This window comes from Perca flavescens, chromosome 4, assembly GCF_004354835.1.
Source record: "Perca flavescens isolate YP-PL-M2 chromosome 4, PFLA_1.0, whole genome shotgun sequence".
In the NCBI taxonomy this organism is placed as follows: domain Eukaryota; kingdom Metazoa; phylum Chordata; class Actinopteri; order Perciformes; family Percidae; genus Perca; species Perca flavescens.
In genome coordinates, this window is record NC_041334.1 from 414,699 (window position 1) to 439,290 (window position 24,592).

General features: G+C 41.3%; 2 protein-coding genes across 2 annotated transcripts; both read left to right on the top strand.

The window, feature by feature from the left end:
• The first annotated feature begins 9,661 nt into the window (after positions 1 to 9,661).
• LOC114554255 (nuclear factor 7, brain-like) lies at positions 9,662 to 23,312 on the top strand. The gene is made up of 2 exons (XM_028575971.1): positions 9,662 to 10,636; positions 21,855 to 23,312. Exons 1-2 carry the CDS (start codon positions 9,672 to 9,674, stop codon positions 22,276 to 22,278), a joined length of 1,389 nt encoding a protein of 462 aa, XP_028431772.1. The 5' UTR covers positions 9,662 to 9,671; the 3' UTR covers positions 22,279 to 23,312.
• Positions 17,809 to 21,947, top strand: LOC114554256 (E3 ubiquitin-protein ligase TRIM17-like). Its single transcript, XM_028575972.1, has 3 exons — positions 17,809 to 17,828; positions 20,868 to 21,293; positions 21,380 to 21,947. Exons 2-3 carry the CDS (start codon positions 20,884 to 20,886, stop codon positions 21,393 to 21,395), a joined length of 426 nt encoding a protein of 141 aa, XP_028431773.1. The 5' UTR covers positions 17,809 to 17,828; positions 20,868 to 20,883; the 3' UTR covers positions 21,396 to 21,947.
• Positions 23,313 to 24,592: the final 1,280 nt, after the last annotated feature.

Sequence of the window (24,592 nt, forward strand, 5' to 3'; positions counted from 1 at the left end):
AGAAACATCGTCAATGGACTACTGAAGACTGGAAGAAGGTGCTATGGAAATCAAAATTTGAAATCTTCGGTTCATCACGCAGGATTTTTGTATGCTGTTGAGTAGGAGAAAGGATGGTTCCTCAGTGTGTGACATCTGTCAAACATGGAGGAGGAAGCATGATGGTCTGGGGCTGTTTTGCTGGATCCAGGGTCGGTGATTTGTACAGAGTGAAAGGCACCCTGAACCAAAACGGCTACCACAGCATTTTGCAGCGCCATGCAGTACCCTCTGGTATGGGCCTAGTTGGTCAGGGGTTCATCCTACAGCGAGATAATGACCCAAAACATAAGTCCAAGCTATGCCAGAACTACCTTAGCAAAAAATAACCAGATGGTAAGCTTAAAAACATGGAGTGGCCAGCACAGTCCCCAGACTTAAACCCCATTGAGCTGGTTTGGGATGAACTGGACAGAAAAGTGAAAGCAAAGCAACCTACAAGGGCCACACATTTATGGGAACTTCTGCAACAGAGTTGGGAAGAACTTTCTGAAGAATATTTGATTTCCATTGTAGAAAGAATGCCACGAGTGTGTTCAGCTGTTAGATCCGCCAAAGGGGGCTACTTTGATGAGTCAAATATTTAGAATACATTTTGGTTTATAAATTGATTCCATGATTTATTTTTTTACTTAAATTGTTCATTTGTTCTATTCTTTCCTTTCAGAATACAATAACACATTGAACTGCATGAATTTCAATAAAAACCTGGGAAAATTGGGGTGTTCTAAAACTTTTGACCGGTAGTGTAAGCCTATGAAAGACAAAAGAGCTTTAGATGTAGAACAACAGTGTGTACATGGTATATCCACACATTTACTATTATGAAAAAAGTATTTTTCATTTGATGCAAATGCTACATTTTGAGATGTGCACTTTAGGGAATTGTGTGTAGAGTTTTGAAAATGTGTGTAAGCAGTTGGAAAAAACTGTAATAATAAATTTTATTTGTAGAGTAGTTTTCAATGAAAAGTAAAATCCAAAGTGCTACAGGAGATTAAAGACAGACGCAAAGAAATCCAGATAAACAATAACACACTAAAGATGAATGAGAAAGCTTTGTCAAAAAGTATGTTTTTAGTCTATTGTTGAAGGAGTCAGTGGTCTGTGGAGCCCTCAGGTGGTCTGGGAGGGAATCACACAGCAGTGTGCAGAAAGCCTGATTCCACCCCCCCCCAACGGTGCAGAGCTTTGTCCTGGGGGACGGGACGTGAGGAGGTTTGTGGTGCGAGTAGCTCTTTGAGGTATGGAGGGGCATTAGAGTAGAGTAGATTCACAACTCCATCCTGTATGAGACAGGAAGCCAGTGGAGTGACTGAAGGATGGCAAGGATGACAAAATGTGATATTGCGATATCCATATTAATTTAGATATTTTTAAAAATATATAAAATTACAAAAGTTATGGGTTACAAACGTTATGGGTGTATATACATTTTGTAATTTGTTGTACAAAAGTATTTGTTGTTATACTATTTATTTCTTGTCTTTTAGATTTATTTTTATTTACCTGGGTGAACTGCTGCTAAAGATTTCGTTGTTCATTTTGCACAATGACAATAAATCTTCTGATTCTGAAAACATCAAAATAGATTCATAACAAATACAACACAAGGTTTGTTTCAACTGACTGTTCCTGGTCCAACATGAATATATAAATGAATAAGGACAATGTCTACAGAACAAGACATGTTCTACTGGTTGGACAGTATCAAATATATAAATAAAGAGAACAAAACATGTTCTACTGGTTGGACAGTATCAAATATATAAATAAAGAGAACAAAACATGTTCTACTGGTTGGAAAGTATCAAATATATAAATAAGGGGTTAGTTTGGCTTTGGTCCTGAAGAAGGTAATGAAGCATTGCTCTTCTGAAGTATTAGTGTGTGAAATAGTTTGATGAGATGATTTATGTAAAAACTGCTTGGAGTTTTTATTGGTGATGTTGGAGTAGAACTATGACTGAGTGACTTTTAGTAACCCTTTTGGTGTTCTTGATAGGCTAGTTTATAAAAAAAACGCCACTCAAGTACAGTAGATCTGGATTAACTGAGTACACACTGATAAAATAAAATAACTACTATGAATAATATAAAAAAACTAAACAAACCGTCTTATCAGTGAAGTGTTCAACAGGTTTCTGATGAAACCATCACACTAACACACACATGGCTTATGCACTGCAGCTCTATCATCATCTCCCTCTCAAAGGCTTGTCAAATTTTGCCCCCCAGGTTTGGGCTGGTCCCTGAGTGTTTACATGGCTAGCTCCGCCCCTGAAGATAATCAGGTTTTTAAACATGTAAACCTGAGTAGGCGGGGGAGGGGGGGGCTGTGTGGAGTCTGCCTCTCCTCAGCTTTCCCACACTCCTTTTTATCCCGGGACAACGGAAGTGTGCCGTGTTAACACCCCCCTGCCCCGACCTCTTTGCTCTGTAATCTGCTAGCGACAACACAAAAAGAGCTGACAGGATACATATCTGACATGAAATGGGTTTTAAAGATTGAAGCAGGAGTTCCCAAACCGTTGGCCTTTAAATCAGTGAGTAGTTGTTACAGTTTTTACAGATGTTTTAAAGGGAAAGTTTTTACTGCACATTTAAACCGTGTAGTACAGAGAGTAGACAGAAATCACACACACACACACACACACACACACACACACACACACACACACACACACACACACACACACACACACACACACACACAGGTAGCAGTGTGAGAAAGCAGGCGGAGCTGTAGAGCCACGAGGTCGGATCAGTTTCTGTTATCTGGGTTTGCCGAGAGCGAAGCGGATCGATATCCGTGATCAGCAGCAAATCATAAAGAAAACACACAAAACATACACAGATTCTTTAAAAAAAAAGAAGTTTATTTTGAAATTGAAAGTACTCGTTTTACAGACTTTTACTTTTCCACAAGAAACACGTTTGTTGTCAAAGTGTCGACGCTTCATCTCACCGCACATAAAGATAAGATATGAAGTCCACAGCATCTATGAAAGGCACGCTATACACTGTCCTACGGTGACCCAGAAGGACCAAACACAACCACATTTCACAACAAAAAAACTGACATTTGGTGAGATTCAAACCGGAAAAGTTCTGAAATCCAAAATAAGAAGATGGACTTGTGTTTGAAGCAGACTGAGGAGGATTCATCGTCCAAAACATAATCTCCTTTCACACTTTTACAGCCTTGCTTTTCTTTGTGTAAATGTTAAATGTTTTGTCCTTCAGGGCCATCGTACCGTCCTCACAGGAAACAGTGAGCATCTGTCTGTCTTCAACATGAATATATATTATATCATTATACATATTCCAGCTATTTTCTCGTAATATTCCAACAGTTTTTTTCAAAATGTTTAAACTTTTGAAATATGTTTCGGAGAAAAAGCTGCAGAACTTGTTTTTAATTTCAGTATCAAAGTAATCCAGTGATAGTTTTCTGTAACATGCACAGGCACATGCACACACACACACACACACACACCATACATCTTTTAAAAATCAAGATACTCAAAATATTTAACGTTTTCCTAAAATATTCCAACAATATTTTCATAGAAAAAAGAGGAACTTGTGGAACTTGCTTTCAACTTTTCTCCAGTATCAAACAAGAAAAAAGCACTACCAACGCAAGCGTTAAAATGTAAGCAGCAGTCACACCACGTGTGGTTTGTCCAACACACACACACACACACACACACACACACACACACACACACACACACACACACACACGTGTGGTGTAGCCGTAGCTAGCTGTCAAAGATGCCAGCCGTTCTGCAGGAGAGCGACAGATCTACCAGGGCCTCCACACGGCCGGCTGCTTCCCTGCAGCCTGGAGGCGTCTGTGGGCCAGCAGTATGGGGCCGCGGCCCCTGGCGTGGAGGCACCGCAGTGGCTGCTGCGGCAGTGTCACTTCCTGCAGGGAACTGGCGGACAGGAAGTGCAGCGTCTCCTTCCAGCAGTGGGAGGAGCCGTGGCTGCGAGCCGCGTGATTGGCCAGGCTCGGAGGCTGCAGCTGCTGCTTCAGGAAGGCCACGGTCATCTCCAGGACGTCGGCCTTCTCCAGCTTGGCGTTGGGATCCTGTTTGTGGAACTCCTTCTCCAGCATCACCTTCAGCTGCTCGATGCAGCTGTTGATGCGATCTCTGCGCAGCTTCTCCACCGCAGGTTTCCTCAGCTGGGGACCAAACACCAAGATGTAACTCAAACTCAACTAATACTAGCAAACACACTCGGAAAACTAACTCAAACTAAACTAAAATTGAATCCAAAAGGCCTAAAAATGAAGCAGTGTGTCTATAGGTGAGGAGAAGCATGACTTACTTTGTGTCTGTCTCTGGAGGACAGCGTGGAGTCGGGACAGTCTCTGAGAGACAGCGTGGAGACGGGACAGTCTCTGGAGGACAGCGTGGTGGAGCTGGGACAGTCTCTTGAGGACAGCGTGGAGACGTGACAGTCTCTGAGGGACAGCGTGGAGTCGGGACAGTCTCTGAGGGACAGCGTGGACACGGGACAGTCTCTTGAGGACAGCGTGGAGACGTGACAGTCTCTGAGGGACAGCGTGGACACGGGACAGTCTCTTGAGGACAGCGTGGAGACGTGACAGTCTCTGAGGGACAGCGTGGAGTCGGGACAGTCTCTGAGGGACAGCGTGGAGACGGGACAGTCTCTTGAGGACAGCGTGGAGACGTGACAGTCTCTGAGGGACAATGTGGAGCTGAAACAGTCTCTGGAGGACAGCATGGAGATGGGACAATCTCTGGAGGACAGCGTGGTGGAGCTGGGACAGTCTCTGGAGGACAGCGTGGTGGAGCCAGGACAGTCTCTGAGGGACAGCGTGGAGACAGAACAGTCTCTGGAGGTGCTGGGAGCCATTCTGGTGCAGAGCAGAGGAGTTGTGATGGACTGAGGAGTCCTCTCCTCTATTTATAGGCCCACATCCCATATTAGCATCACAAAGCCATGAGTCCCAGGCAGGATTAGCTTTCCCACACTCAGAGAGAGAGAGAGAGAGAGAGAGAGAGAGAGAGAGAGAGAGAGAGAGATACACACCCCCTTTATGAGCTGGGAACCTTCCTGCTGGCTGACACTAAAAATATAAAAATAAGATGATGGGACAATAAACACAGAAAGATAAGAGTCCCAGTTTTTGCTTTAGGTTCTTTATGTCCTGTTCTGAACAGGATCCACAGTTATTACACACTCGGAGAGAATTGGAGGGAAATGCAAACTGTCAATTAAACGTAATTACCCAGAGTCCTCTGGGACGGCACACTTCTATTGTCTGCCCCCTTTTTAGGAGAATGTGTAATAAATGGGAAGGAGAGTGTGGGAAAGGATGCAGAGTCCAGTTAATAGATTAAACCCCCAGCGAGCCTCAACCTGCAGGATCAGATCAGAGATTCACATCCAGCAACCCTCCTGAGAGTTTCACCATGTTTATGTTGATAGATGGATGGATAGATAGAGAGAGATAGAGAGACAGAGAGAGGGAGAGAGACAGAGAGAGAAACAGAGAGAGGGATGGATAGATAGCGAGAAAGATAAATAGATAGATAGATAGATAGGTAGATAGGTAGATAGATAGATGGATAGATAGAGAGATAGATAGAGAGAGAGATAGAGAAATAGATAGATAGAGGGCTCATACATACTGCCTTAACTAAAAACAAAATAACCATACAAATAAAACCAAATGCCAGAGTCTTACGTACCTTTTGTAACCCTGAACCAGGATCTTTTGCTAACCCTAACTAATGTCGACCTTCCACCAACGGCCCTAACGATCCTCGTGGTAAGGTAGTCTCACAATGTTACCCACGTGTTACCTTCTCTGGTTTAGATATCAGGACGTATTTCTTTTCACCACTAGGGGGCGCTAGTTTATGAAACACTCCTGTGAGTCGTATTAAAGAGGGGGGAACAAACCGCCCATATCATGGGACAGTTTGGGGGTAGTTTTTATCATATTGAATATTTATGTTTGTAATGATCAAGTAACTGGAGAGGAGGATGGAAGGTGGTCGCCCGGAGCGAGGGAGGAAGTCTCCGAGTAATGTGGAGTCTTTAATGTGTTGATTAGCATGAAGGAGGCAGATGGTGAAATCTTTTCTTCTCTTTCTGCTCCTCAGGATGCATTCCTTACAAGTGACTCATGACACGATATGCAGATGAAAACACACGACCACATTCCTGAGTGTGTGGGGAATGTGTGAGAGCAGCAAGCGACTCCTCGTTCCTACACTTCAGCCTCCATTCACCCTGCGGCGGCCGCCACTGATCCTGAAGATCATCATTATGCTCCCGAATCAATGGGCCATCTGGACAGCTCCATGGGAGGGGGACAGCCTGAGACACGGACCTCCAACACACCTCTGAGTGTTCAGGTGTGATAATGAGAGGCGAAGGTGCTCTGCTACCTGAGTTCAGCATGTGTTAGACCGGAGAGGATGTACATTTACTCAAAGTATGGTACTTAAAGGGTAACTTTGGACCCTATATTCTCATGCATGAACATTTCTGGTTCTTTAATAAAAAGTTAAAGCTACAAGAAGCTGAATGGACATAAATACTGAAGGAGAGAAGTCAACTACAACTCCTTATGGCATTTGAGCAAGAAGCATCCAATCACAGAGCTGTGACATGGTGTCTAAGTGTCTGATGTGAACAACAATCTTTGACATTGGTCCAGTATTGAACGTGAACGCTGTAACCGGCAGCCACAGACCGAGCTGTAATGTAACCCTGCAGGACTAATGTTCAGCAGCAGTACTGTCTGACAACATTATGGGATGGATCCCTACAGAGACAGACCTTTTATTTAAAGAGTAAGATCCTTTTAGTTTAACATGAAACAGTCCCAAAATCACCATCACCAAACTCCACCAGACTCCATGTAAATAATCAGGACTTTTAGCGTGTATAGAGACAGCATATTTCCACCAGACTCCATGTAAATAATCAGGACTTTTGATTTAGTTTCTGTCCACTTTGAAAGAAATGTGTTTTACGATGGTTAAAGCATTCTCACTCAATACTGGAGCAATTTCAAGATTTCCAAGATTTTTGTTCACATAAGTCACTTAGACACCAATCAATGGGACAATAGGGGTTATATTCAGGTTGAAAAATACCCAATTCACCCTTTAACCGACTTCAGACATCATCTTAAAACTAACATTTGCTTTTGAGTGTTTTGGCGGGAGTTTGGTGTCGGCAGAGTAAACATGTTGTAAGAGAGTGAAAGGTCCAGCTGCTGCTGGAGGACAAAGACACACTCCCACAAAAGTGTGTCCCAGTTTTCCCTCTGCTCCCCAGCAGCTCTAACTGCTTGTAAGTGTGGCCATATGGTAATAAGCAGCTTAACATTTCCATGTGAATATGGCAGCCGCTTCATTATGACACTAAACTGTTGGACATCCTAGCGTTGAGTCAGTGCTGATGTGTTTACGGAGTTCAACAGTGATCATCTGCAAAGAGAATGCTGTTTTAAAGCATGCACACACACTTATTATTGTTTTTCTTCCTTTCACGTGCAACAACAATGCATTCCTTGTATTTTATGTGCAGCCTTGTATTGCACATCAAACACTCTTCGACACTTTGTTCTCATGCAGATGAGCATTGCATGCTTCTCTAATAACTCATCTGTCATTCACCAATGGCAGAGGCCGATGTTTGAGTGGTGTCAGACTCGGACAACAGTCCACTTGCACATGCAGGTTGTTTCTTAACTGACTGAATTTGTGCTCATTCAAAGATAGTGTAGTGAAGTGATTAATGACTTTAAATCAGTTGTTACTTTTTATAATGAAGATGGAAATCAGCTGATGTAATGTAAAGTAACTCTGGACAGCTAAATCCCAAATGGAGACTCTAAACAAGGCCTTTATGTCTGAATATGGGAGAAATTAGTGTTCAGGGCTAATAGAGAAGTCAGCTGGTCGAGTCTCCAGAGGCTGGTTTTACAATGTAAGAGACGCCTCCTGTTTCAACAGCCAATAGAGAAGTAAGCTGGTCAAGTCAGCTACGAGCTATAGAAATATAATTATCTGTAATCTATTTTATTTCTATGTTATATAGTCAGCTGGTGGAACTGGCAGAGTTTTAAGCGGAGGCTCAACGAACGCCCCCAAGCACTGTATGTGGTGGAGTGATATAAAGAGTGACTGAAGAGAGGGAGTGGTGTTTGAACCAAGCAAAGAATCGGAGAAATAAAATGTTTTCTGTTTTATCTCGACTAGAAATGCAGCTGTAGCAAGTATCTCACTATCACTATCCTCATTCATATTTTAAGACACTACAAATTGTATCCAGTTACAAAAAAGCTTGAATAGTCTGAAGTTAGAACAGAAGTACAGAGAGTCATTTCTATGCAGATGATACACCATTTCATCTCATTGGTGGAAACCGGCAGTTTTCAGAACATTGTAAACTGGAGCATTGCAAGTAGCTGAAAGTTTCAACTCATCTTGTTGCAAATCCTGGCTTTAAAGTAGAAGATGAAGCCCTGAAGGACAGGTTATTGTGAACAAATTAATGGTATTTTATTAGCTCCATGTAGGTTAACATGTTCTGTACAGAACAGATAAAATGAGATAACACCTGTTAATCAGTAACTTTTATAGGCATTGGCAGGTGTTTTTTTTAAACTTTGGAATGAAACACTGTTTACAGGTGAAGCAACAACTCATCGGACTCACCTGAGACAAATGAGGAAACGAGTTTGTTCTTCCTCCTCACTAAAGAGATGCAGACTTAAAAACAGAGGGTCAGATTCAGACCAAACTAACAACTTCTTCTGAGTGAGTTCAGCTACAGGAGAGAAGTGGAAAACTGCAACACTGCTGCTTCAACCTGCTGGCTCTACACACACTGAAGGTGAGTTTCACTAAAAACTGTGATGTTTGTAAAGGAGGGAAGGGAGCCATGACTAGTCTAGAATTGCCAGCCCTATCTCCACCATGCTGTGGAGTAAGGTCTGGTTACACCATATATGCATTCTGGGATAGGAGAAAAAAAATGCTTTGGGTTGTTTGCATGTCTTTAAGCTAATCACAATCGTCTTGGGCGGTGCTAAGCTCCGGACACAGCGATGGTGGCTGTGTTAAATAGTCTCAGGAAGGAACTTGTTTTGGTGGAAAATTTGCACCCTGCAAAAGAAAACGCAACATACAATATTAAATTAAGTTAACTGTTGACACAATACAGTAATGTGAGCTATTTAAATGAGCTGATACATGGTTAAACCTCATTGGCTCTTACCAATGTATCTCTGCGTATACTTCGTCCACAGCAATCTCACCAATCAGTCGCAAAATGTCCCAGTTAGAGAGGAAATGCCCTAAACATATTCTTTATGAATCTTTACAATCATTCCCAGAAAGAACCAAGCAGACCTGCCTTGTTGCACCATCCACATTTTCTTGTAAACTTAACATTCTCAGCTCGAAGCTCACTATATCGAAGTTTCTTGTTGTTTTCCAGAGTTTGAAGTTTGAGTTTGGAGTATGAGTTTGAGAACAAACACACACAGAGAGGAAGGTGAGGGACAAAGCCTGACATGACTGACTGTACTTTCTGGCTGCTGTGTTTTCAGCTTCACCCAGAGACAAATGGCTTCCAGATCAGAGAAGGATCTCTGCTGTCCGATCTGTCATGATGTCTTTAGAGATCCTGTTGTTCTGTCATGTAGCCACAGCTTCTGTAAAGACTGTCTGAAGAGCTGGTGGACCGAGAAACCAACACAGGAGTGTCCAGTTTGTAAGAAAAGATCTTTGTATGAACCAACTTGTAACCTAGTGTTAAAAAACCTGTGTGAGAGTTTCTTACTGGAGAGAGATCAGAGAGCTTCAGATACTCTCTGCAGTCTGCACTCTGAGAAACTCAAACTCTTCTGTCTGGACCATCAGCAGCCAGTTTGTGTCGTCTGCAGAGATTCAGAAAAACACTCCAGTCACAGATTCAGACCCATCGGTAAAGCTGCAAAACGCAAGAAGAAACTTCAGGAAACTCTGGAGTCCTTAAAGGAGAAGTTAAAGGTTTTTGAACAAGTTAAAGTGAAGTTTGATCAAACAGCAAAACACATGAAGGTTCAGGCCCGACGCACAGAGACGCAGATTAAGGATCAGTTTAAGAAGCTTCACCAGTTTCTAGAAGAGGAAGAGGAGGCCAGGATGGCTGCACTGAGGGAGGAAGAGGAGCAAAAGAGTCAGAGGATGAAGGAGAAGATGGAGGCTCTGAGCAGAGAGATAGCAGCTCTTTCAGACACAGTCAGAGCCACAGAGGATCAGCTGAGAGCTGAAGACGTCTCATTCCTGATCAACTACAAGGCTGCAGTGGGAAGAGTCCAGCAGAGCCCCCTGCTGGAGGATCCACAGCTGCTCTCAGGAGCTCTGATAGACGAGGCCAAACACCTGGGCAACCTGAGCTTCAACATCTGGAACAAGATGAAGGACATGGTCTCCTACACTCCTCTGGTTCTGGACCCAAACACTGCACATCCAAGACTCATCCTGTCTGAAGATCTGACCAGTGTGAGACGAGGAGAGAAACAGCAGCTTCCTGATAATCCAGAGAGGTTTAATAAATACCGCACTGCCCTGGGCTCTGAGGGCTTTAACTCAGGGACTCATAGCTGGGATGTCGAGGTTGGAGACAGTACAGCCTGGTTTCTGGGTGTGTTAGCAGCTTCTGTCCAGAGGAAGGGGCACATACGGTCTGGATTATGGACAATAGGATTCTACAAAGGTAAATACTCAGCATGGTCACCGCCAGATCCATCAACTGTTCTCAGAGTAAAGACAAAGCTACAGAGGATCAGAGTGACTCTGGACTGGAACAGAGGAAAGCTGTTTTTCTCTGATCTTGATATGAACACACACATACACACCTTCACACACACTTTCACTGAGAGGATGTTTCCATACATTCTCACCTCTGATAAACTGAAGATATCACCAGTGAAGGTCTGTGTGACAGTGGTCACTTGTGAGTCTGAAGATGGTGATTAGTAAACAACTCTTCACTTCTTAAAAGTGATTGTTCTCTTCTGTTTATGTAGACGTAGACATGTTTGAGCAAATAAAATCATAAAATAAATCTTAATTTAACTGATCTGTGTGCAGCAAACAGTAACAGCTACCTGGAAGTAAAGAAAAGAGAAGCAGAATAATCAGCTGATTAATCTGATTCTTGACCCAAACACTGCTCGTCCTGTCTGAAGATCTGATCAGTGTGCGACTTGGAGAGTATCAGCAGCTTCCTGATAATCCAGAGAGATTTAATTCTTCCTGCTCTGTTCTGGCTCTGAGGTCTTCAACACAGAGACTCACAGCTGGCATGTCAAGGTTGCTGACACTGGGTGTGTTAACAGAGTCTGTCCAGAGGAAGGGAGTCATACAGTTTGTATTATGGAGCATACAGTTCTATGAAGGTAAATACTCAGCATTGTAACCACCAGGGGTCCGTTTCAGAAAGCAGGTTTAGTAAAAACTCTGAGTTTGTTAACCCTGAGATGAGGGAACTCTGGGTTTTCTGTTTCAGAAAGGGAGGTTAATCAAACCTGAGAGAGAGGGGGAACTCCAGCCCGTTCCAGAAAGAGAGGTAACTTAACCTCAGAGTCAGTTACTATGGTAACTGAGCATGTGAACTTAACCTGGTCGGGAGCAGGTTTTCTTCAAGAAACCTTGAGTTTCTCTCAGTCTCCTCCCTCTGACACAACACTTAGTTTCCTCATTCATTAATTCAGTCTGTATCAGGCGCATTTTAGCGCAGTTTATCTGCATGAATGAAAAAAACAGTGTTGGTTTATTAACTGTGTAAGGCAGAATATAAAACGTTTTATTCTCAAAACATGGCATTTCCTTTTGTCGATATTCCTGTTGATGAAGAAGCTATATTACTTCGCAGGGAGTTAAACATATGCGGGAGATGATATTGAGGCCCAGACTATAGATGTATTTTAATTTCCAGATACTAGCCTACCTATTTGAGCGATATCATTTTTCTTCCCAGTCTATCAGTCATGTACCCTACATAACTGTTATCCGTCCTCATATGACTAACATCACCCATCGTGGTCATGCTCTTACATCCCAGCACATTATTTGTGTTGCATTACGTTTTTTTGCAAACGGCAGTTTTCTTTACAACATTGGTGATGCAAAGCATATTAGTAAAGCCACTGTATAGCGCTGTCAGAAGAGTGTGAATCGTTCTGAAAAGTTTTTTTAAATGTTTTTGTAGTGTTCCCTGGACACAAACCAGTAAGAGCCTTTAAAAAGGAGCTCCACAGTATTGCAGGTGAATGATGTAAACCCTTTGAAATAAAAGATTATGAATTATAATTCTGTTAATGATGGTGCTGCAGCCTCAGAATGGGATTAGTAGGCCTAGGACTTTTATAGAGTATAGGTTCAATACCATTTCACCAGTAATATGATACTTATGATTAAATATGATATTAATATACTATATTGGAACTCATGCATTTACTCCAGCAGCAATTTTCTCCCACGCAAATTCTCTCTCTTTTGCAGCAGCCACTGTGTTGCTTTTTTAACAAAAAAACCAACACGTGTATGTGCGCAAGAGTATTTCCGCCGACCAGTTTGTTTGTGGTTGTTGCCATGGTGAATTATAGTGCCATGGCTCCATTCATGCTGCCTTTTTATTGTGGTGGTGCACGCGCTTAACTCTGAGTGAACCTACTCTGAGTTGATTGAACCTACTCTGAGTTGATTGAACCAACTCAAATCAGTTATTCTGGAACCGAAATCTCTAAATCTACTCAGAATTCAGGGTTAGACTCAGAGTTTGTTAAACCTCCTTCCTGAAACGGGCCCCTGATCCAGCCATTTATCTCTTTGTGCAGAAGAAGCTCCAGAGGATCAGAGTGACTCTGGACCTGAACAGAGGAAAGCTGTCATTCTCTGATCATGATACTAACACACACATATAGACCTTCACACACACTTTCACTGAGAGGATGTTTTCCATTGAAAGCACGGAGGCTTTACTTTGATTATTTGTAAAGTGAAAACAGGGCACAGAGTTGAGATCGCAGCTCTTCCTTTTGTCTTTTTATCTAATCACATTACAAGATGGAGATTGTGAGCTGTTCCTTAACACAAAAAGGACTTCAAGGATTTCTGATCATAATCAGAGGATTTGAGCACAACAAGGATTAACCACCTACCCAAGTGATAGACAATTACAATTTTGATTTTGAAATCTTTTGCTCACATGGACTAATGGACTAGAGACTTTGAGATCTATTCGGGGACCTTGGACGGGGTCGTGAGCTTTCTCTTTTCCAAATCAGATAGTTATTGATTAAAGTCTCAGCTCTTGAGAAATTGATATTGGAAAAGGTGAAGATTTTGTGAAGATTTTATTAAATGATTTTATTGAATAATTTAAATTTGAGTTAAGTTGTATGCTGTTCCTGAAGCATCTTGCAATAAATATTTAAACTATAGTTAAAGTATATGTGGTGGACTTTCAATTAATGAGTTCATTGATCATGGTAAAAAGGTAGGTAATTGTGTGATTTATAACGGTTCTTAAAAGTTATATACAGGGTAGGGTAAGATCAGATATTTGGACACATTTTTAATTGGAAGGTCTTTCCATTGTACACAAAGTCGTCTCAATGACAATGAAATGGTCTCAGAAGGCCAATGGCAATGCAAAGTTATTGTCTGAAATCCTCTAAGTGGCAATGGTGTTACATGGAGCTGTCCAATTGGATACTGCTTTCCCTTATCTCAGTCGTATTGTCCAAAAGGAGCATTTTGTGCTGCTTTGCAAGACTGTGCCCATTTCAGCTACCTAGTAGCAACTTTCTGCAACACTATGCTCGTTTTGGAGAACCGAGGTAATGCTCACCTTGGCCTAGACTGGCCGCACACCCTGCGTGAATCTCAATTAGACTGGAGATGTTTGTTAAATTTACTGAGAGACATGGGACAAAGTGTCCCCATCGCAGTAGTGCAGTTTTCAAATATTACACCAGAACAGAGTCGTTAGCTTTTCCAACCTGGACTTTCTGACAGCAACTCAAGGGAACATGAGGGTCAAACAAACACAGGACTTTCACCCAAGAGACCAGGGTTCATGTCCCGTTTGAAAGTCCCATGGCTGTCTGACAGTAAGTTAAATCAGTGAAAATATTCTAGAGAAGGCAAACACTTAAAGGTACAATATGTAACGTATCTGCATTAAAATGTCTAAAAATTACTATACCTATGTTATATATATTTTTTGAGTTGTGTACTGACACTATCGTAAATGTTTTCAACAATGTTTAAACCCAGAGAAATATGTTATTGTTTTTTAATGACACGGGACGTTTCCTTTAGTCGCCTGTCAGTGGCGTCATAAAACCTTTGACCTCTCTGGTTCCTCTAACTTCCGTCAAAACAGGGGCACCAAGATGATACGTTCAAGAGTAATTGTAAATCAAACAATGTCACAGAAAGAATAATACTCAGTAACCGTAATACGTCTTTCTTTCTGCCACACAGCATCATTTTGTGATTGATTACATGCCACTTACAACACAGTAATACAGCAGTGATCGTATTTATTGATACATTTCAATATCAATTGATTTAGCTTAACGTGCTACGTTGACAAGTAACGTTAGCATTAGCTCATGCTAATGCTCAGTGGGGAACGTTAACGTTATAAGGTTACAACATTGTTCAACAGCATCATTTTGTCATTGATTACATGCCACTTACAACACAGTAATACGGCAGAGATCTTATTTATTGATACATTTCAATATCGATTGATCCAGCTGAATGTGCTACGTTGACAATTAATGTTAGCGTTAGCTCATGCTAATGCTCGGTGGGGAACCTTAACATAATAAAGTTACATCGTAACATCATTCAACACATTCATGAAGTTATTTGAAATATAATTGTTTTGATCAAGGTAAAGTTACCGTTAAACAGCACTGGGCTAACCCACGATTATGTTCGCCAGCTAACGTTAGCATTAATGTTAGCGTTAACGTTAGCTAGCTGTATAGATAGAAGACAAATCTAAGCTGTGAAGTAGCTCAGTCTCTCACAGGTGTTGAGTAACGTGGTGCTGAAAACATCCAAAAAGTGACACTGAGGTGAAATATATTGCGATATTGTGGTTTTAGCTACTGGCTAATGTTAGCTTGCTTGCTCGCTAACTGGTCAATTAGCTAACTAACGTTAGCTACCAAAACAAATCGAATCAAGAAAACCTATTTATGTGGGGGGAAACTGCAGCTATTTTATCAGAATGACATGAATAAACTTTTCTGAACGTAACAAGGATAAAACTGGAATGGATAAACCTATCTGTGAACAAATATATTTTTATCTGCAATTGTATTAAACTACAACTCCCATAATGCCACTACACAATGTTATCAAAAGTCTGTGTTTACATGCATTGTTTTGATTGAGAGACCCCTAGCGGCAGAAAATTACATATTGTAAGTTTAAAGGGATACTTGGCTGATTTTAAACCAGCTGTGTCTTATGGCAGTGTGTGCAGATGAAAGGCTTCCCTCTGTGGCTCCAGCTATCAGTTTATTACTCTAAAGATTTTTTCTCAGACGCAGAGTGATACTGATTGTGCAGATTAATTTAAATCCTAGCCATTGTATGTGGTTATTATATTATGGCTATGAACCAATCAGTTTGCTTGATTTGAGCTACCTGTTTTATAATACATATTACCCCTCACAATCAATATTCCACTTAACCCCTTTACCACAATTCTAATAATATTCCCTATTCACAGAATATTCCAGAGATTTTATATATTTTACCTCCTCCAGTACATTCAACCTACATTCAAACTTCTTTTGAACATGAACATATCTGTTGCATCAGCCTGCTGCACACTATCAGTCTACATATCCAGCAATGAATCAACATTGTGGACTGAGACAAACGCCTGTGTTACATGTGATGCAACATTTAGCAGAAGAGGTCTGACAGAGCTCCACCCCTCACCTGACTCACACGACACAAACAAGGAAACAGTTTGTTCTTCCTCCTCACTAAAGAACAACGCAGACTGAAAAACAGAGGATTAGATTCAGACCAAACTACCAACTTCCTCTGAGTGAGTTCAGCTGCAGGAGAGAAACGTGGAAAACTACAACACTGCTGCATCAACCTGCTGGCTCTCCACACACTGAAAGTGAGTTTGACTAAAAACTGTGAAGTTAGTAGAGGAGGGAGGGGAGCCATGACTCACAGTTTGCAGTTTACAGTTCTTTAACCCTCTGGTGTCTGAGGGTGTTTTCAGACACATTGTTGTCAATTTGGAAGAATCTAAGCAGTATCATGTATCTGTTTCGTATTCAGCACTAGTTCAGCTACAATAATATCTAAGTGGCATGTATTTCATGATTTCACTTTCATTAAATAACAAATAAACAAGTTGTAAAAAGTATTTTTTTGAAGTGTGCTGGAATTTGTGAAAAAAACATTACCTTACCCATGTTGACAAACTGTTTAGGTCACTAGAGGTGATTGTGTGAAGTATTAGTTATGTATAAAGCACAACTTCCATCTGCTCCATTATTTAATACAACTAATTTCCAATCTAAACATATATATGTCCTATTGTTTTGTGGCTAACAAATGGTTAGCAGTGAGAGTGGTAATGGCTCCTTCCACTATATATGCAAAAGGGATGCTCAAAGGTCACTTCCCCCACCTCCACACACCCTTTTTTAAAGGAGAATGCTGAGTGTATAGACATCAGACAAAGATTGAAGTCATTTTGTTGCAATTACTTGAAGCACCACACCATTTACAGTATATACAGACTATGACTGGGGCTCAGAATGAAATAGAAGTATAAGAATGACAGTACTTTTGTATAAGCTTAAGAAAAAGTTTGTATGCACAACAAGATATGCTGCAACTATACAGCATGTTGTTATGGCTGATATTTACACTTACATTTGTAGATTTATATTTCATGTCTATTGAACAGGAAGAGTTGCATATAAGAGATAAATATAATAATGCTACATTTTATTCTACACTGTCTGTTTTCACTTAGCCCAGTTGGGATCCTGTAGTCCAGGGGTCGGCAACCTTAGGCACGCGTGCCACCATGGGCACGCGGGACCTTAACCAATGGCACGCTGGCAATATGTGTGCAAGAGAGTTATTGATGTGTTGAAATCATGGTTGAAATGCTGAAGCACTCTCTCATCCGCATGCCAAATTACAACGTTCACAGTTGCCGACCTCATAGGTGCCGATACCGTGGGCAACCACGAAAAATACTGAGCACCCACGTGTGCCAGACTGCCAGTTCATTTTTATATTAATTTAATATTAAACATTGCAGGTGGTGCTAAGTGGAGCGTCTGTCATAGTGTGATTGGTCATGTCGGTGGCATTGATTTATAATTTCCCACGAAGCTGATTAAACTTCTCATCTCCGGTCCTATCTGTGAGAAGTGGCGCTGTCCTGAGTTGAAAGAGAGCTTACTTTACGGCTTTAGTATGGCGTGTGTGTTCGTGTCGGCCGCTGTCCATTTCCTAAGGTTCTGAAATGCAAACATTGTTGACTACTTTTTTTATTTAAACTGTGTGCGCGTGTGAGCCTCCACGGAGGAAAACATAAATCGGCGCCTGTGCGCGACCTGTTATTTACGGTAGTTTGATTGACTCATATCTCTGACTGGGAACAATACAGAGAGGATTACCAACGGCCGCTGGGGCAGATGAACTAACGCTAGTCTCGTTACTGTAAGTAGGCTACATTAAAACCTTTGTGAGTTAAAAGTCAATACTTATCAGTTCACTCAGCTGTGTAGACCGACATCAACATGTAGAAAGCGATGATTCAATCTGCTCTGTCTGCTCGGTCCACTCTTGTCCACCGCGCTGTTTTACGCAAACACAGCTCTACTCTGAAAATAGCTAATTTTTACAAAACAAGCTAAAACAAAAGCTGTCGGTTTGTAGTCTACTGTTCTTAGTTTGCTGGGAATCTTGAAATGTGGACAAATTCTTATAAACTTAAGCTGTCTGAAGAAACCATCATCTCCGCTGGAGCGGGAAATATGGATGCATTATTAGACCAAAACAAATACATGTGGCTACTTAATATGCACGTGAATGACACAATCGTTATGTTCCTGTTCTTCATTCTTGATAATGATGCTGGTTGTGTTATTATTATTTTGCCACAGCATCGTTTCATTGACAATGAGGCATACAGGACCTGCTTATCAGTCCATTCGTCATTAAAGCTGGGCTTTTCCTTCAGGCTCTTTGACAGTGATATTTTTGTCAGCCCATTTTCCACCAATCAGGACTGCATACTAAAACCATGTTTCCATAATAATAATATACAATAATAATAATAATTACAAGGTCCTGATTATTACAGATTCCCTGGATATTACATTTTGAAGTGATGTCATAAAAAAAATTAATGTTAACATGGCACACTAATAAACAACAAATTTTGAAAAGGGCACTTCATATCAAAAAGGTTGCCGACCCCTGGTTTAAAGAAATGCGTATAAACCAGAGCACGTTTTTCTCTCATCCAGGAATGCTGTGTGGAGTAGCCAGACCTTCCTCCTGTGGCCGAGGATCAACACACATTAGGCTACGACATTTCCTTAAGAAGCATGCAAAACATTTCTACCGAATTATGGCCATAAGTAATATTTACACTTACTCTAGTTGGTCTTCAGCTGGATCAAGTCATTGTTCAAAATGAGCCTGCTCATCATCAGTGTCACAGTCCTCAGGTTTTGATGAGCTGCTGAAAGTTTGGTCGCTGTGCAAAATCATCTAAAGCGCCTCCTGTACGTTTTACCGATGTGCCATCTTCCAAAAAAGGTTTACCTCAAACTACGTGAATTATGCTTCAACCTGAGGGACATTTAGGGGGCTTTCACATCTTTCTCATTTAGTTATGTTGAATGTCTTTAGAGTTGGATTCCCCCTCAGTGCAGTTCGTTGGAAAGGTGTGAATGGGGCAAGTAAACTTTGTACTCCACGGCTCCAACTCTGCTGTGACAAAATCATGTGGAAGGTTTTATGTTAATTTTCATCTAATTCACATAATAAAAAAAACAAACTTATTTGACAGTTGACACACTAAAAAGTGTAGGCCTAACTTATGGTTTCTGTCAAGCTTGAGTGAAGCTAATAATCTAAATAAATAAATGACACATTGATTCTAAACCTAAGCTCCGGACGCATTGCTTTAAAGCAGTCGTCTTGGGCAGCGCGAAGATCCAGACGCAGTGACAGTGGCTCTAGTAAATAGTCTCAGGAAGGAACTTTTGATGAAACATTTGCACCCCACAAAGTAAAAGTCCTCATACAATCTTAAATGTAATATAAAGTTAACTGTTTTTAATTAGCTGGATACATGGTTAAACCTCATTGGCTCACTCTTACCAGTGTATCTCCGTGTGTACTTCATCCACAGCAATCCCACCAATCGGTCCCAAAATGTCCCAGTTAGAGAGGAAATATCCTAAACATATTCTTAGTAAATCTTTACAATCATTCCCAAAAAGAACCAAGCAGACCTGCCTTGTTGCACCATCCACCACATCTTCTGTAGCTTGCTAGCTCTAGGTTGATTCTTTTTTCCTGAAAAGAAAGGAGTTTCAGAACGGCAACACACAAAAGCGAAAGATGAGGGACATCCGGCGCATTAACCATGCACCATGTACCGGATGTCAGGCAGTTATCCTGGAAATGTACTTCCATTAATTTAGACTATGAATAGGGCTGCAACAACGAATCGATAACATTTAAAAAATTTGATTACTAAAAAAGTTGGCAACGAATTTAATTATCGATTCGTTGTGTCGCGCAACTATTACGGCACCTTGTCGCGGAGATAAAAAAAATTGAGTTGAGCGCAGAGCGGAGCGGAGCGGGGGTAGAGGAAATACGGAGAGAGACCGGAGAGACCCGTAACGTTGTTCTGAAACACTCGGCGGAGGCAGAGAAATCAGTACGACCCAAGTCATCCGAGGTGTGGGAGCATTTCACACTAAATCAATCAGAAACGTGTTAATTGCAAGATAAGCAAAAGCGACACGGCATGGCACGGGCGCACCACGGTGATGAGTCAGCACCTAAAACGTAAACCTGTTGGAGTCCTTGATGAGGAGGACGGGAGTTCAACAGCAGGGTAAAGTCACTACACTATCCTCCTTCTGTTCCGGTCTGAAGGGAGGAACGTACCGTCCCTCCAGGAGCTCTTCTGGTGCTGCTGTTTACTCGTTATCCAGCCGACTAGCATGACAAGCTAGCGTTAGCTCGGTAATAACAGTAATAAAGCAGGGGGGGTACAGTCTGCAAGACTAAAGACACGGTTTATTCACCCGCCTTTTTTGGCCCATTCATTTTTCAATCTGTTGTCATGTATATATTATGTGCTTTGTCCCATATCAGTTATTGTTGACAAATATATTAGTGTGTGGTGTATAAATGAACTTAACTTACACTTACTACAATGATGGTAATAATTTAATGAATAAGTGTGTGTGTGTGTGTGTGTGTGTGTGTGTGTGTGTGTGTCTGTCTGTCTGTCTGTCTGTCTGTCTTGTCTGTATCTGCTATTTGGGTTACTTACCTTTACACAACTATTAACTAAAACAACAAGTATGTATGTATTGAGTTGATGTAAATTTTTTTTTTTATCCGATTAATCGAAAAAATAATCGACAGATTAATCAATTATTAAAATAATTGTAAGTTGCAGCCCTAACTATGACTGACTGTACTTTCTGGCTGCTGTGTTTTCAGCTTCACCCAGATACAAATGGCTTCCAGATCAGAGAAGGATCTCTGCTGTCCGGTCTGTCATGATGTCTTTAGAGATCCTGTTCTTCTGTCATGTAGCCACAGCTTCTGTAAAGACTGTCTGAAGAGCTGGTGGACCGAGAAACCAACACGGGAGTGCCCAGTTTGTAAGAAAAGATCTTTGTATGAACCGCCTTGTAACCTGGCGTTGAAGAACCTGTGTGAGAGTTTCTTACAGGAGAGAGATCAGAGAGCTTCAGAGGCTCTCTGCAGTCTGCACTCTGAGAAACTCAAACTCTTCTGTCTGGACCATCAGCAGCCAGTTTGTGTCGTCTGCAGAGATTCAGAAAAACACACCAACCACAGATTCAGACCCATCGATGAAGCTGCACGACAACACAAGAAGAAACTTCAGGAAACTCTGGAGCCTGTAAAGGAGAAGTTAAAGGTTTTTGAACAAGTTAAAGTGAAGTTTGATCAAACAGCAAAACACATGAAGGTCCAGGCCCGACGCACAGAGACGCAGATTAAGGATCAGTTTAAGAAGCTTCACCAGTTTCTAGAAGAGGAAGAGGAGGCCAGGATGGCTGCACTGAGGGAGGAAGAGGAGCAGAAGAGTCAGAGGATGAAGGAGAAGATGGAGGCTCTGAGCAGACAGATAGCAGCTCTTTCAGACACAGTCAGAGCCACAGAGGATCAGCTGAGAGCTGAAGACGTCTCATTCCTGATCAACTACAAGGCTGCAGTGGGAAGAGTCCAGCAGAGCCCCCTGCTGGAGGATCCACAGCTGCTCTCAGGAGCTCTGATAGACGAGGCCAAACACCTGGGACACCTGAGCTTCAACATCTGGAACAAGATGAAGGACATGGTCTCCTACACTCCTCTGGTTCTGGACCCAAACACTGCTTATCCAAGACTCATCCTGTCTGAAGATCTGACCAGTGTGAGACTAGGAGGAGGGAATCAGCAGCTTCCTGATAATCCAGAGAGGATTGGTGGTCATTACCCCATTGTCCTGTGCTCTGAGGGCTTTAACTCAGGGACTCACAGCTGGGATGTTGAGGTTGGAGACAGTAGTTTCTGGTTTCTGGGTGTGTTAGCAGAGTCTGTCCTGAGGAAGGGAGACATAGACTCTGGATCATGGAGCATATACCTTGATACAGGTATATACAGAACATGGTCACCACAACGCTCAAGCCCTGATCTCTTTGTGCAGAAGAAGCTCCAGAGGATCCGAGAGACTCTGGACTGGAACAGAGGAAAGCTGTCGTTCTCTGATCCTGATACTAACACACACATACACACCTTCACACACACTTTCACTGAGAGGATGTTTCCATACATTGACACTTGGAATAAAGTCCCAATGAAGATATTACCACTGCAGGTCTGTGTGACTGTACAACAAGAATAGATTATTTTCGGGGTTTATCTAAAAAGATTAAACAGATAAAATCAGTAAATTTGGACCAGAAATCACTTTATGATTGACAGCAGCTTCAAATGGGTTTTGGTGGTGGTGGTGGTGGGGGGGGCTTCCCTTTTGATTATAAATTATATCTTTAAAGTGATGTTTCTGCTGGAAAAATGCAGTTGGAGTATTGGCCGTAGCCGGAGGTAACTCCACTAAGGAGGCAATCAAAGATTATCAACTAAAAGCAAGAAGCTTCACTATGTTGGTGATGATGTCCCGTGGAAGGAACCTGACTGTTCTTTTTTGTTTGAGGTTTCTGTAGGGAATCTCAAAGAGAATGGTTGGGATTTAGAGAGGAAAAGGATCTATTGAAATTTAAATTGTGGGGTTTGTTTGGGCTGGATTGTACAATACACTGTATTGAACTGAAATTACTTGTGTATGTGGGTTTATTGTGTCTGCTGAAACCTTACGAGTTACTCTGGTTGTTAGTAGGGGCTAAATGAAAATAGTCCTGTGTATTTTTGACCTCTTCTTAAAGTTTCCCTCTGACTGTCACCCCGGCAAGGTCAAACCGTTACAAACTTCAACACAGATTATTATTATAATAACTCTGTTTATTCCAGATTATTGATTGTTGTTGGTGAAAGTTAATCTTACAGAAGGTTCTTTAGTTCATGTTGTCATTTAGGTAACACGTTATAATAATCATATCAAAAAGAAAGGATTACTGATTATTTGTTGACTAATATCTAAATAATGTTTATAAATGCTTTACAAAGTATTCATTAACCATTAACAAAGAAGTATAATTATTGACTTTATAATAACTTTCCAGATGTTTCTTAAAGGTTTAATCATTAATAAATCATTCATACTGCATCAGTACAGATATACTATCTTCACTAAAGCATCAAAAGTAGTCTTTCGCACCTAAGGAATGAAAAAATGATAGCGTTGCTTGGACACCTTTTTTTCACTAACTGATTGCTAGTGAGTGTTTAATGTCAAATAAACAGCTGACTAACTCTAAACTCTGTCTCCTGAGTGAATCTTTCCACGCAGCTCTCCACAATATAAAATGTTATGATGTGTGCAACAATGAACTGTTAACATAACCTGTAATAAGTCCCAGAAGTATTTGGGATGACAGTTGTGACAGTTCAGGGAATTAGAGGACCCAAATGCAGAAAACAAGCAGGAAGGCAGGAGAAGTCGGAGTTGGCGGATTTATTTGTCCCAAAAAAACAATGTACAAATTAACAAAGGGAGTCCTGAGAGGGGCAGGCAAAGACTTATCCAGAGTGAAGAAAAACCAAAGCAGAACAAACCAGAAACTTGAGACCAAAGGAAATCCAGGGAGCAAAAAAACCAGACACGAACTGACACGACAGGCACACGCAAACACACACAAAACGATCTGACACAAGTTTGCATTTCATCAAGAACAGTTAAGATTCCCGGAAATGTTCTTGACACGCCCATTTTACTGAGGATGCATTGGTTTGTAACTTGTATGAACTTCGCAGCACCCGTATCCCAACATTCATTTTGGCATTCAATGATGGTCGGGTTTCCGGTACATAGACAGCCCAAAAACTGCCTTTTCGGAGTTAAACTCCACACACACACACACACACACACACACACACACACACACACACACACACACACACACACACACAGACACTGCAGCGTCACACACACAGCACAGCAGGCAGAGGCGGAGGAGAGAGATATACCTGTTTCTTTTCGGGAGACTTGTTTAAATTATTCCATAGGCTATACATTAGATTTAGTATTTAGTTCATATTTTTTTGGTGTATTTGTTTTCTGATTTATTAGAAGTTGAGTTTCAGTCTGTATGATGAATGAACAGCTGTACACAAAGTGGTAACATGCTATGACATCAACTTTTATAATTTTAATAGCTAATTTCCATCTGTTGTCCCTGGGCATATACAGTGCACTACAATAATATAGAAATGATAATTCCGCATAACACTAATAGGAACACATAGGACACACCAGTGCATATGCCTACTTATTTTTTAATTTAAACTGCCTTAAACTAATACACTAATAATAGTAGGGATCACGTTCCACTCTTTTGAATAAGTTTGGGGTGTTTGAGCTAAACCATAAACAATCTAATTAAAGCTAAATAAGTTTTATTTTTCAATATTATTGCAATAGTTGTAGCATTATGAGGTTTTCTTTATATCTAGCTGGTATTTTGGAGCCTTGCAGGTAGCCTCTGTGCTGGGGGTGTTGAGCAATAACAGGAAGAAGGCATCGTCTCAAACTGTTAACA

Bases quoted from the DNA above. Each gene is read 5' to 3' on its own strand.
- LOC114554255 (XM_028575971.1), top strand. From the start codon at position 9,672: ATGGCTTCCAGATCAGAGAAGGATCTCTGCTGTCCGATCTGTCATGAT. The intron at 10,637-21,854 runs GTTTAATAAATA...TAATCCAGAGAG, and splicing joins CTTCCTGATAATCCAGAGAG to GATTGGTGGTCATTACCCCA.
- LOC114554256 (XM_028575972.1), top strand. From the start codon at position 20,884: ATGGCTTCCAGATCAGAGAAGGATCTCTGCTGTCCGGTCTGTCATGAT.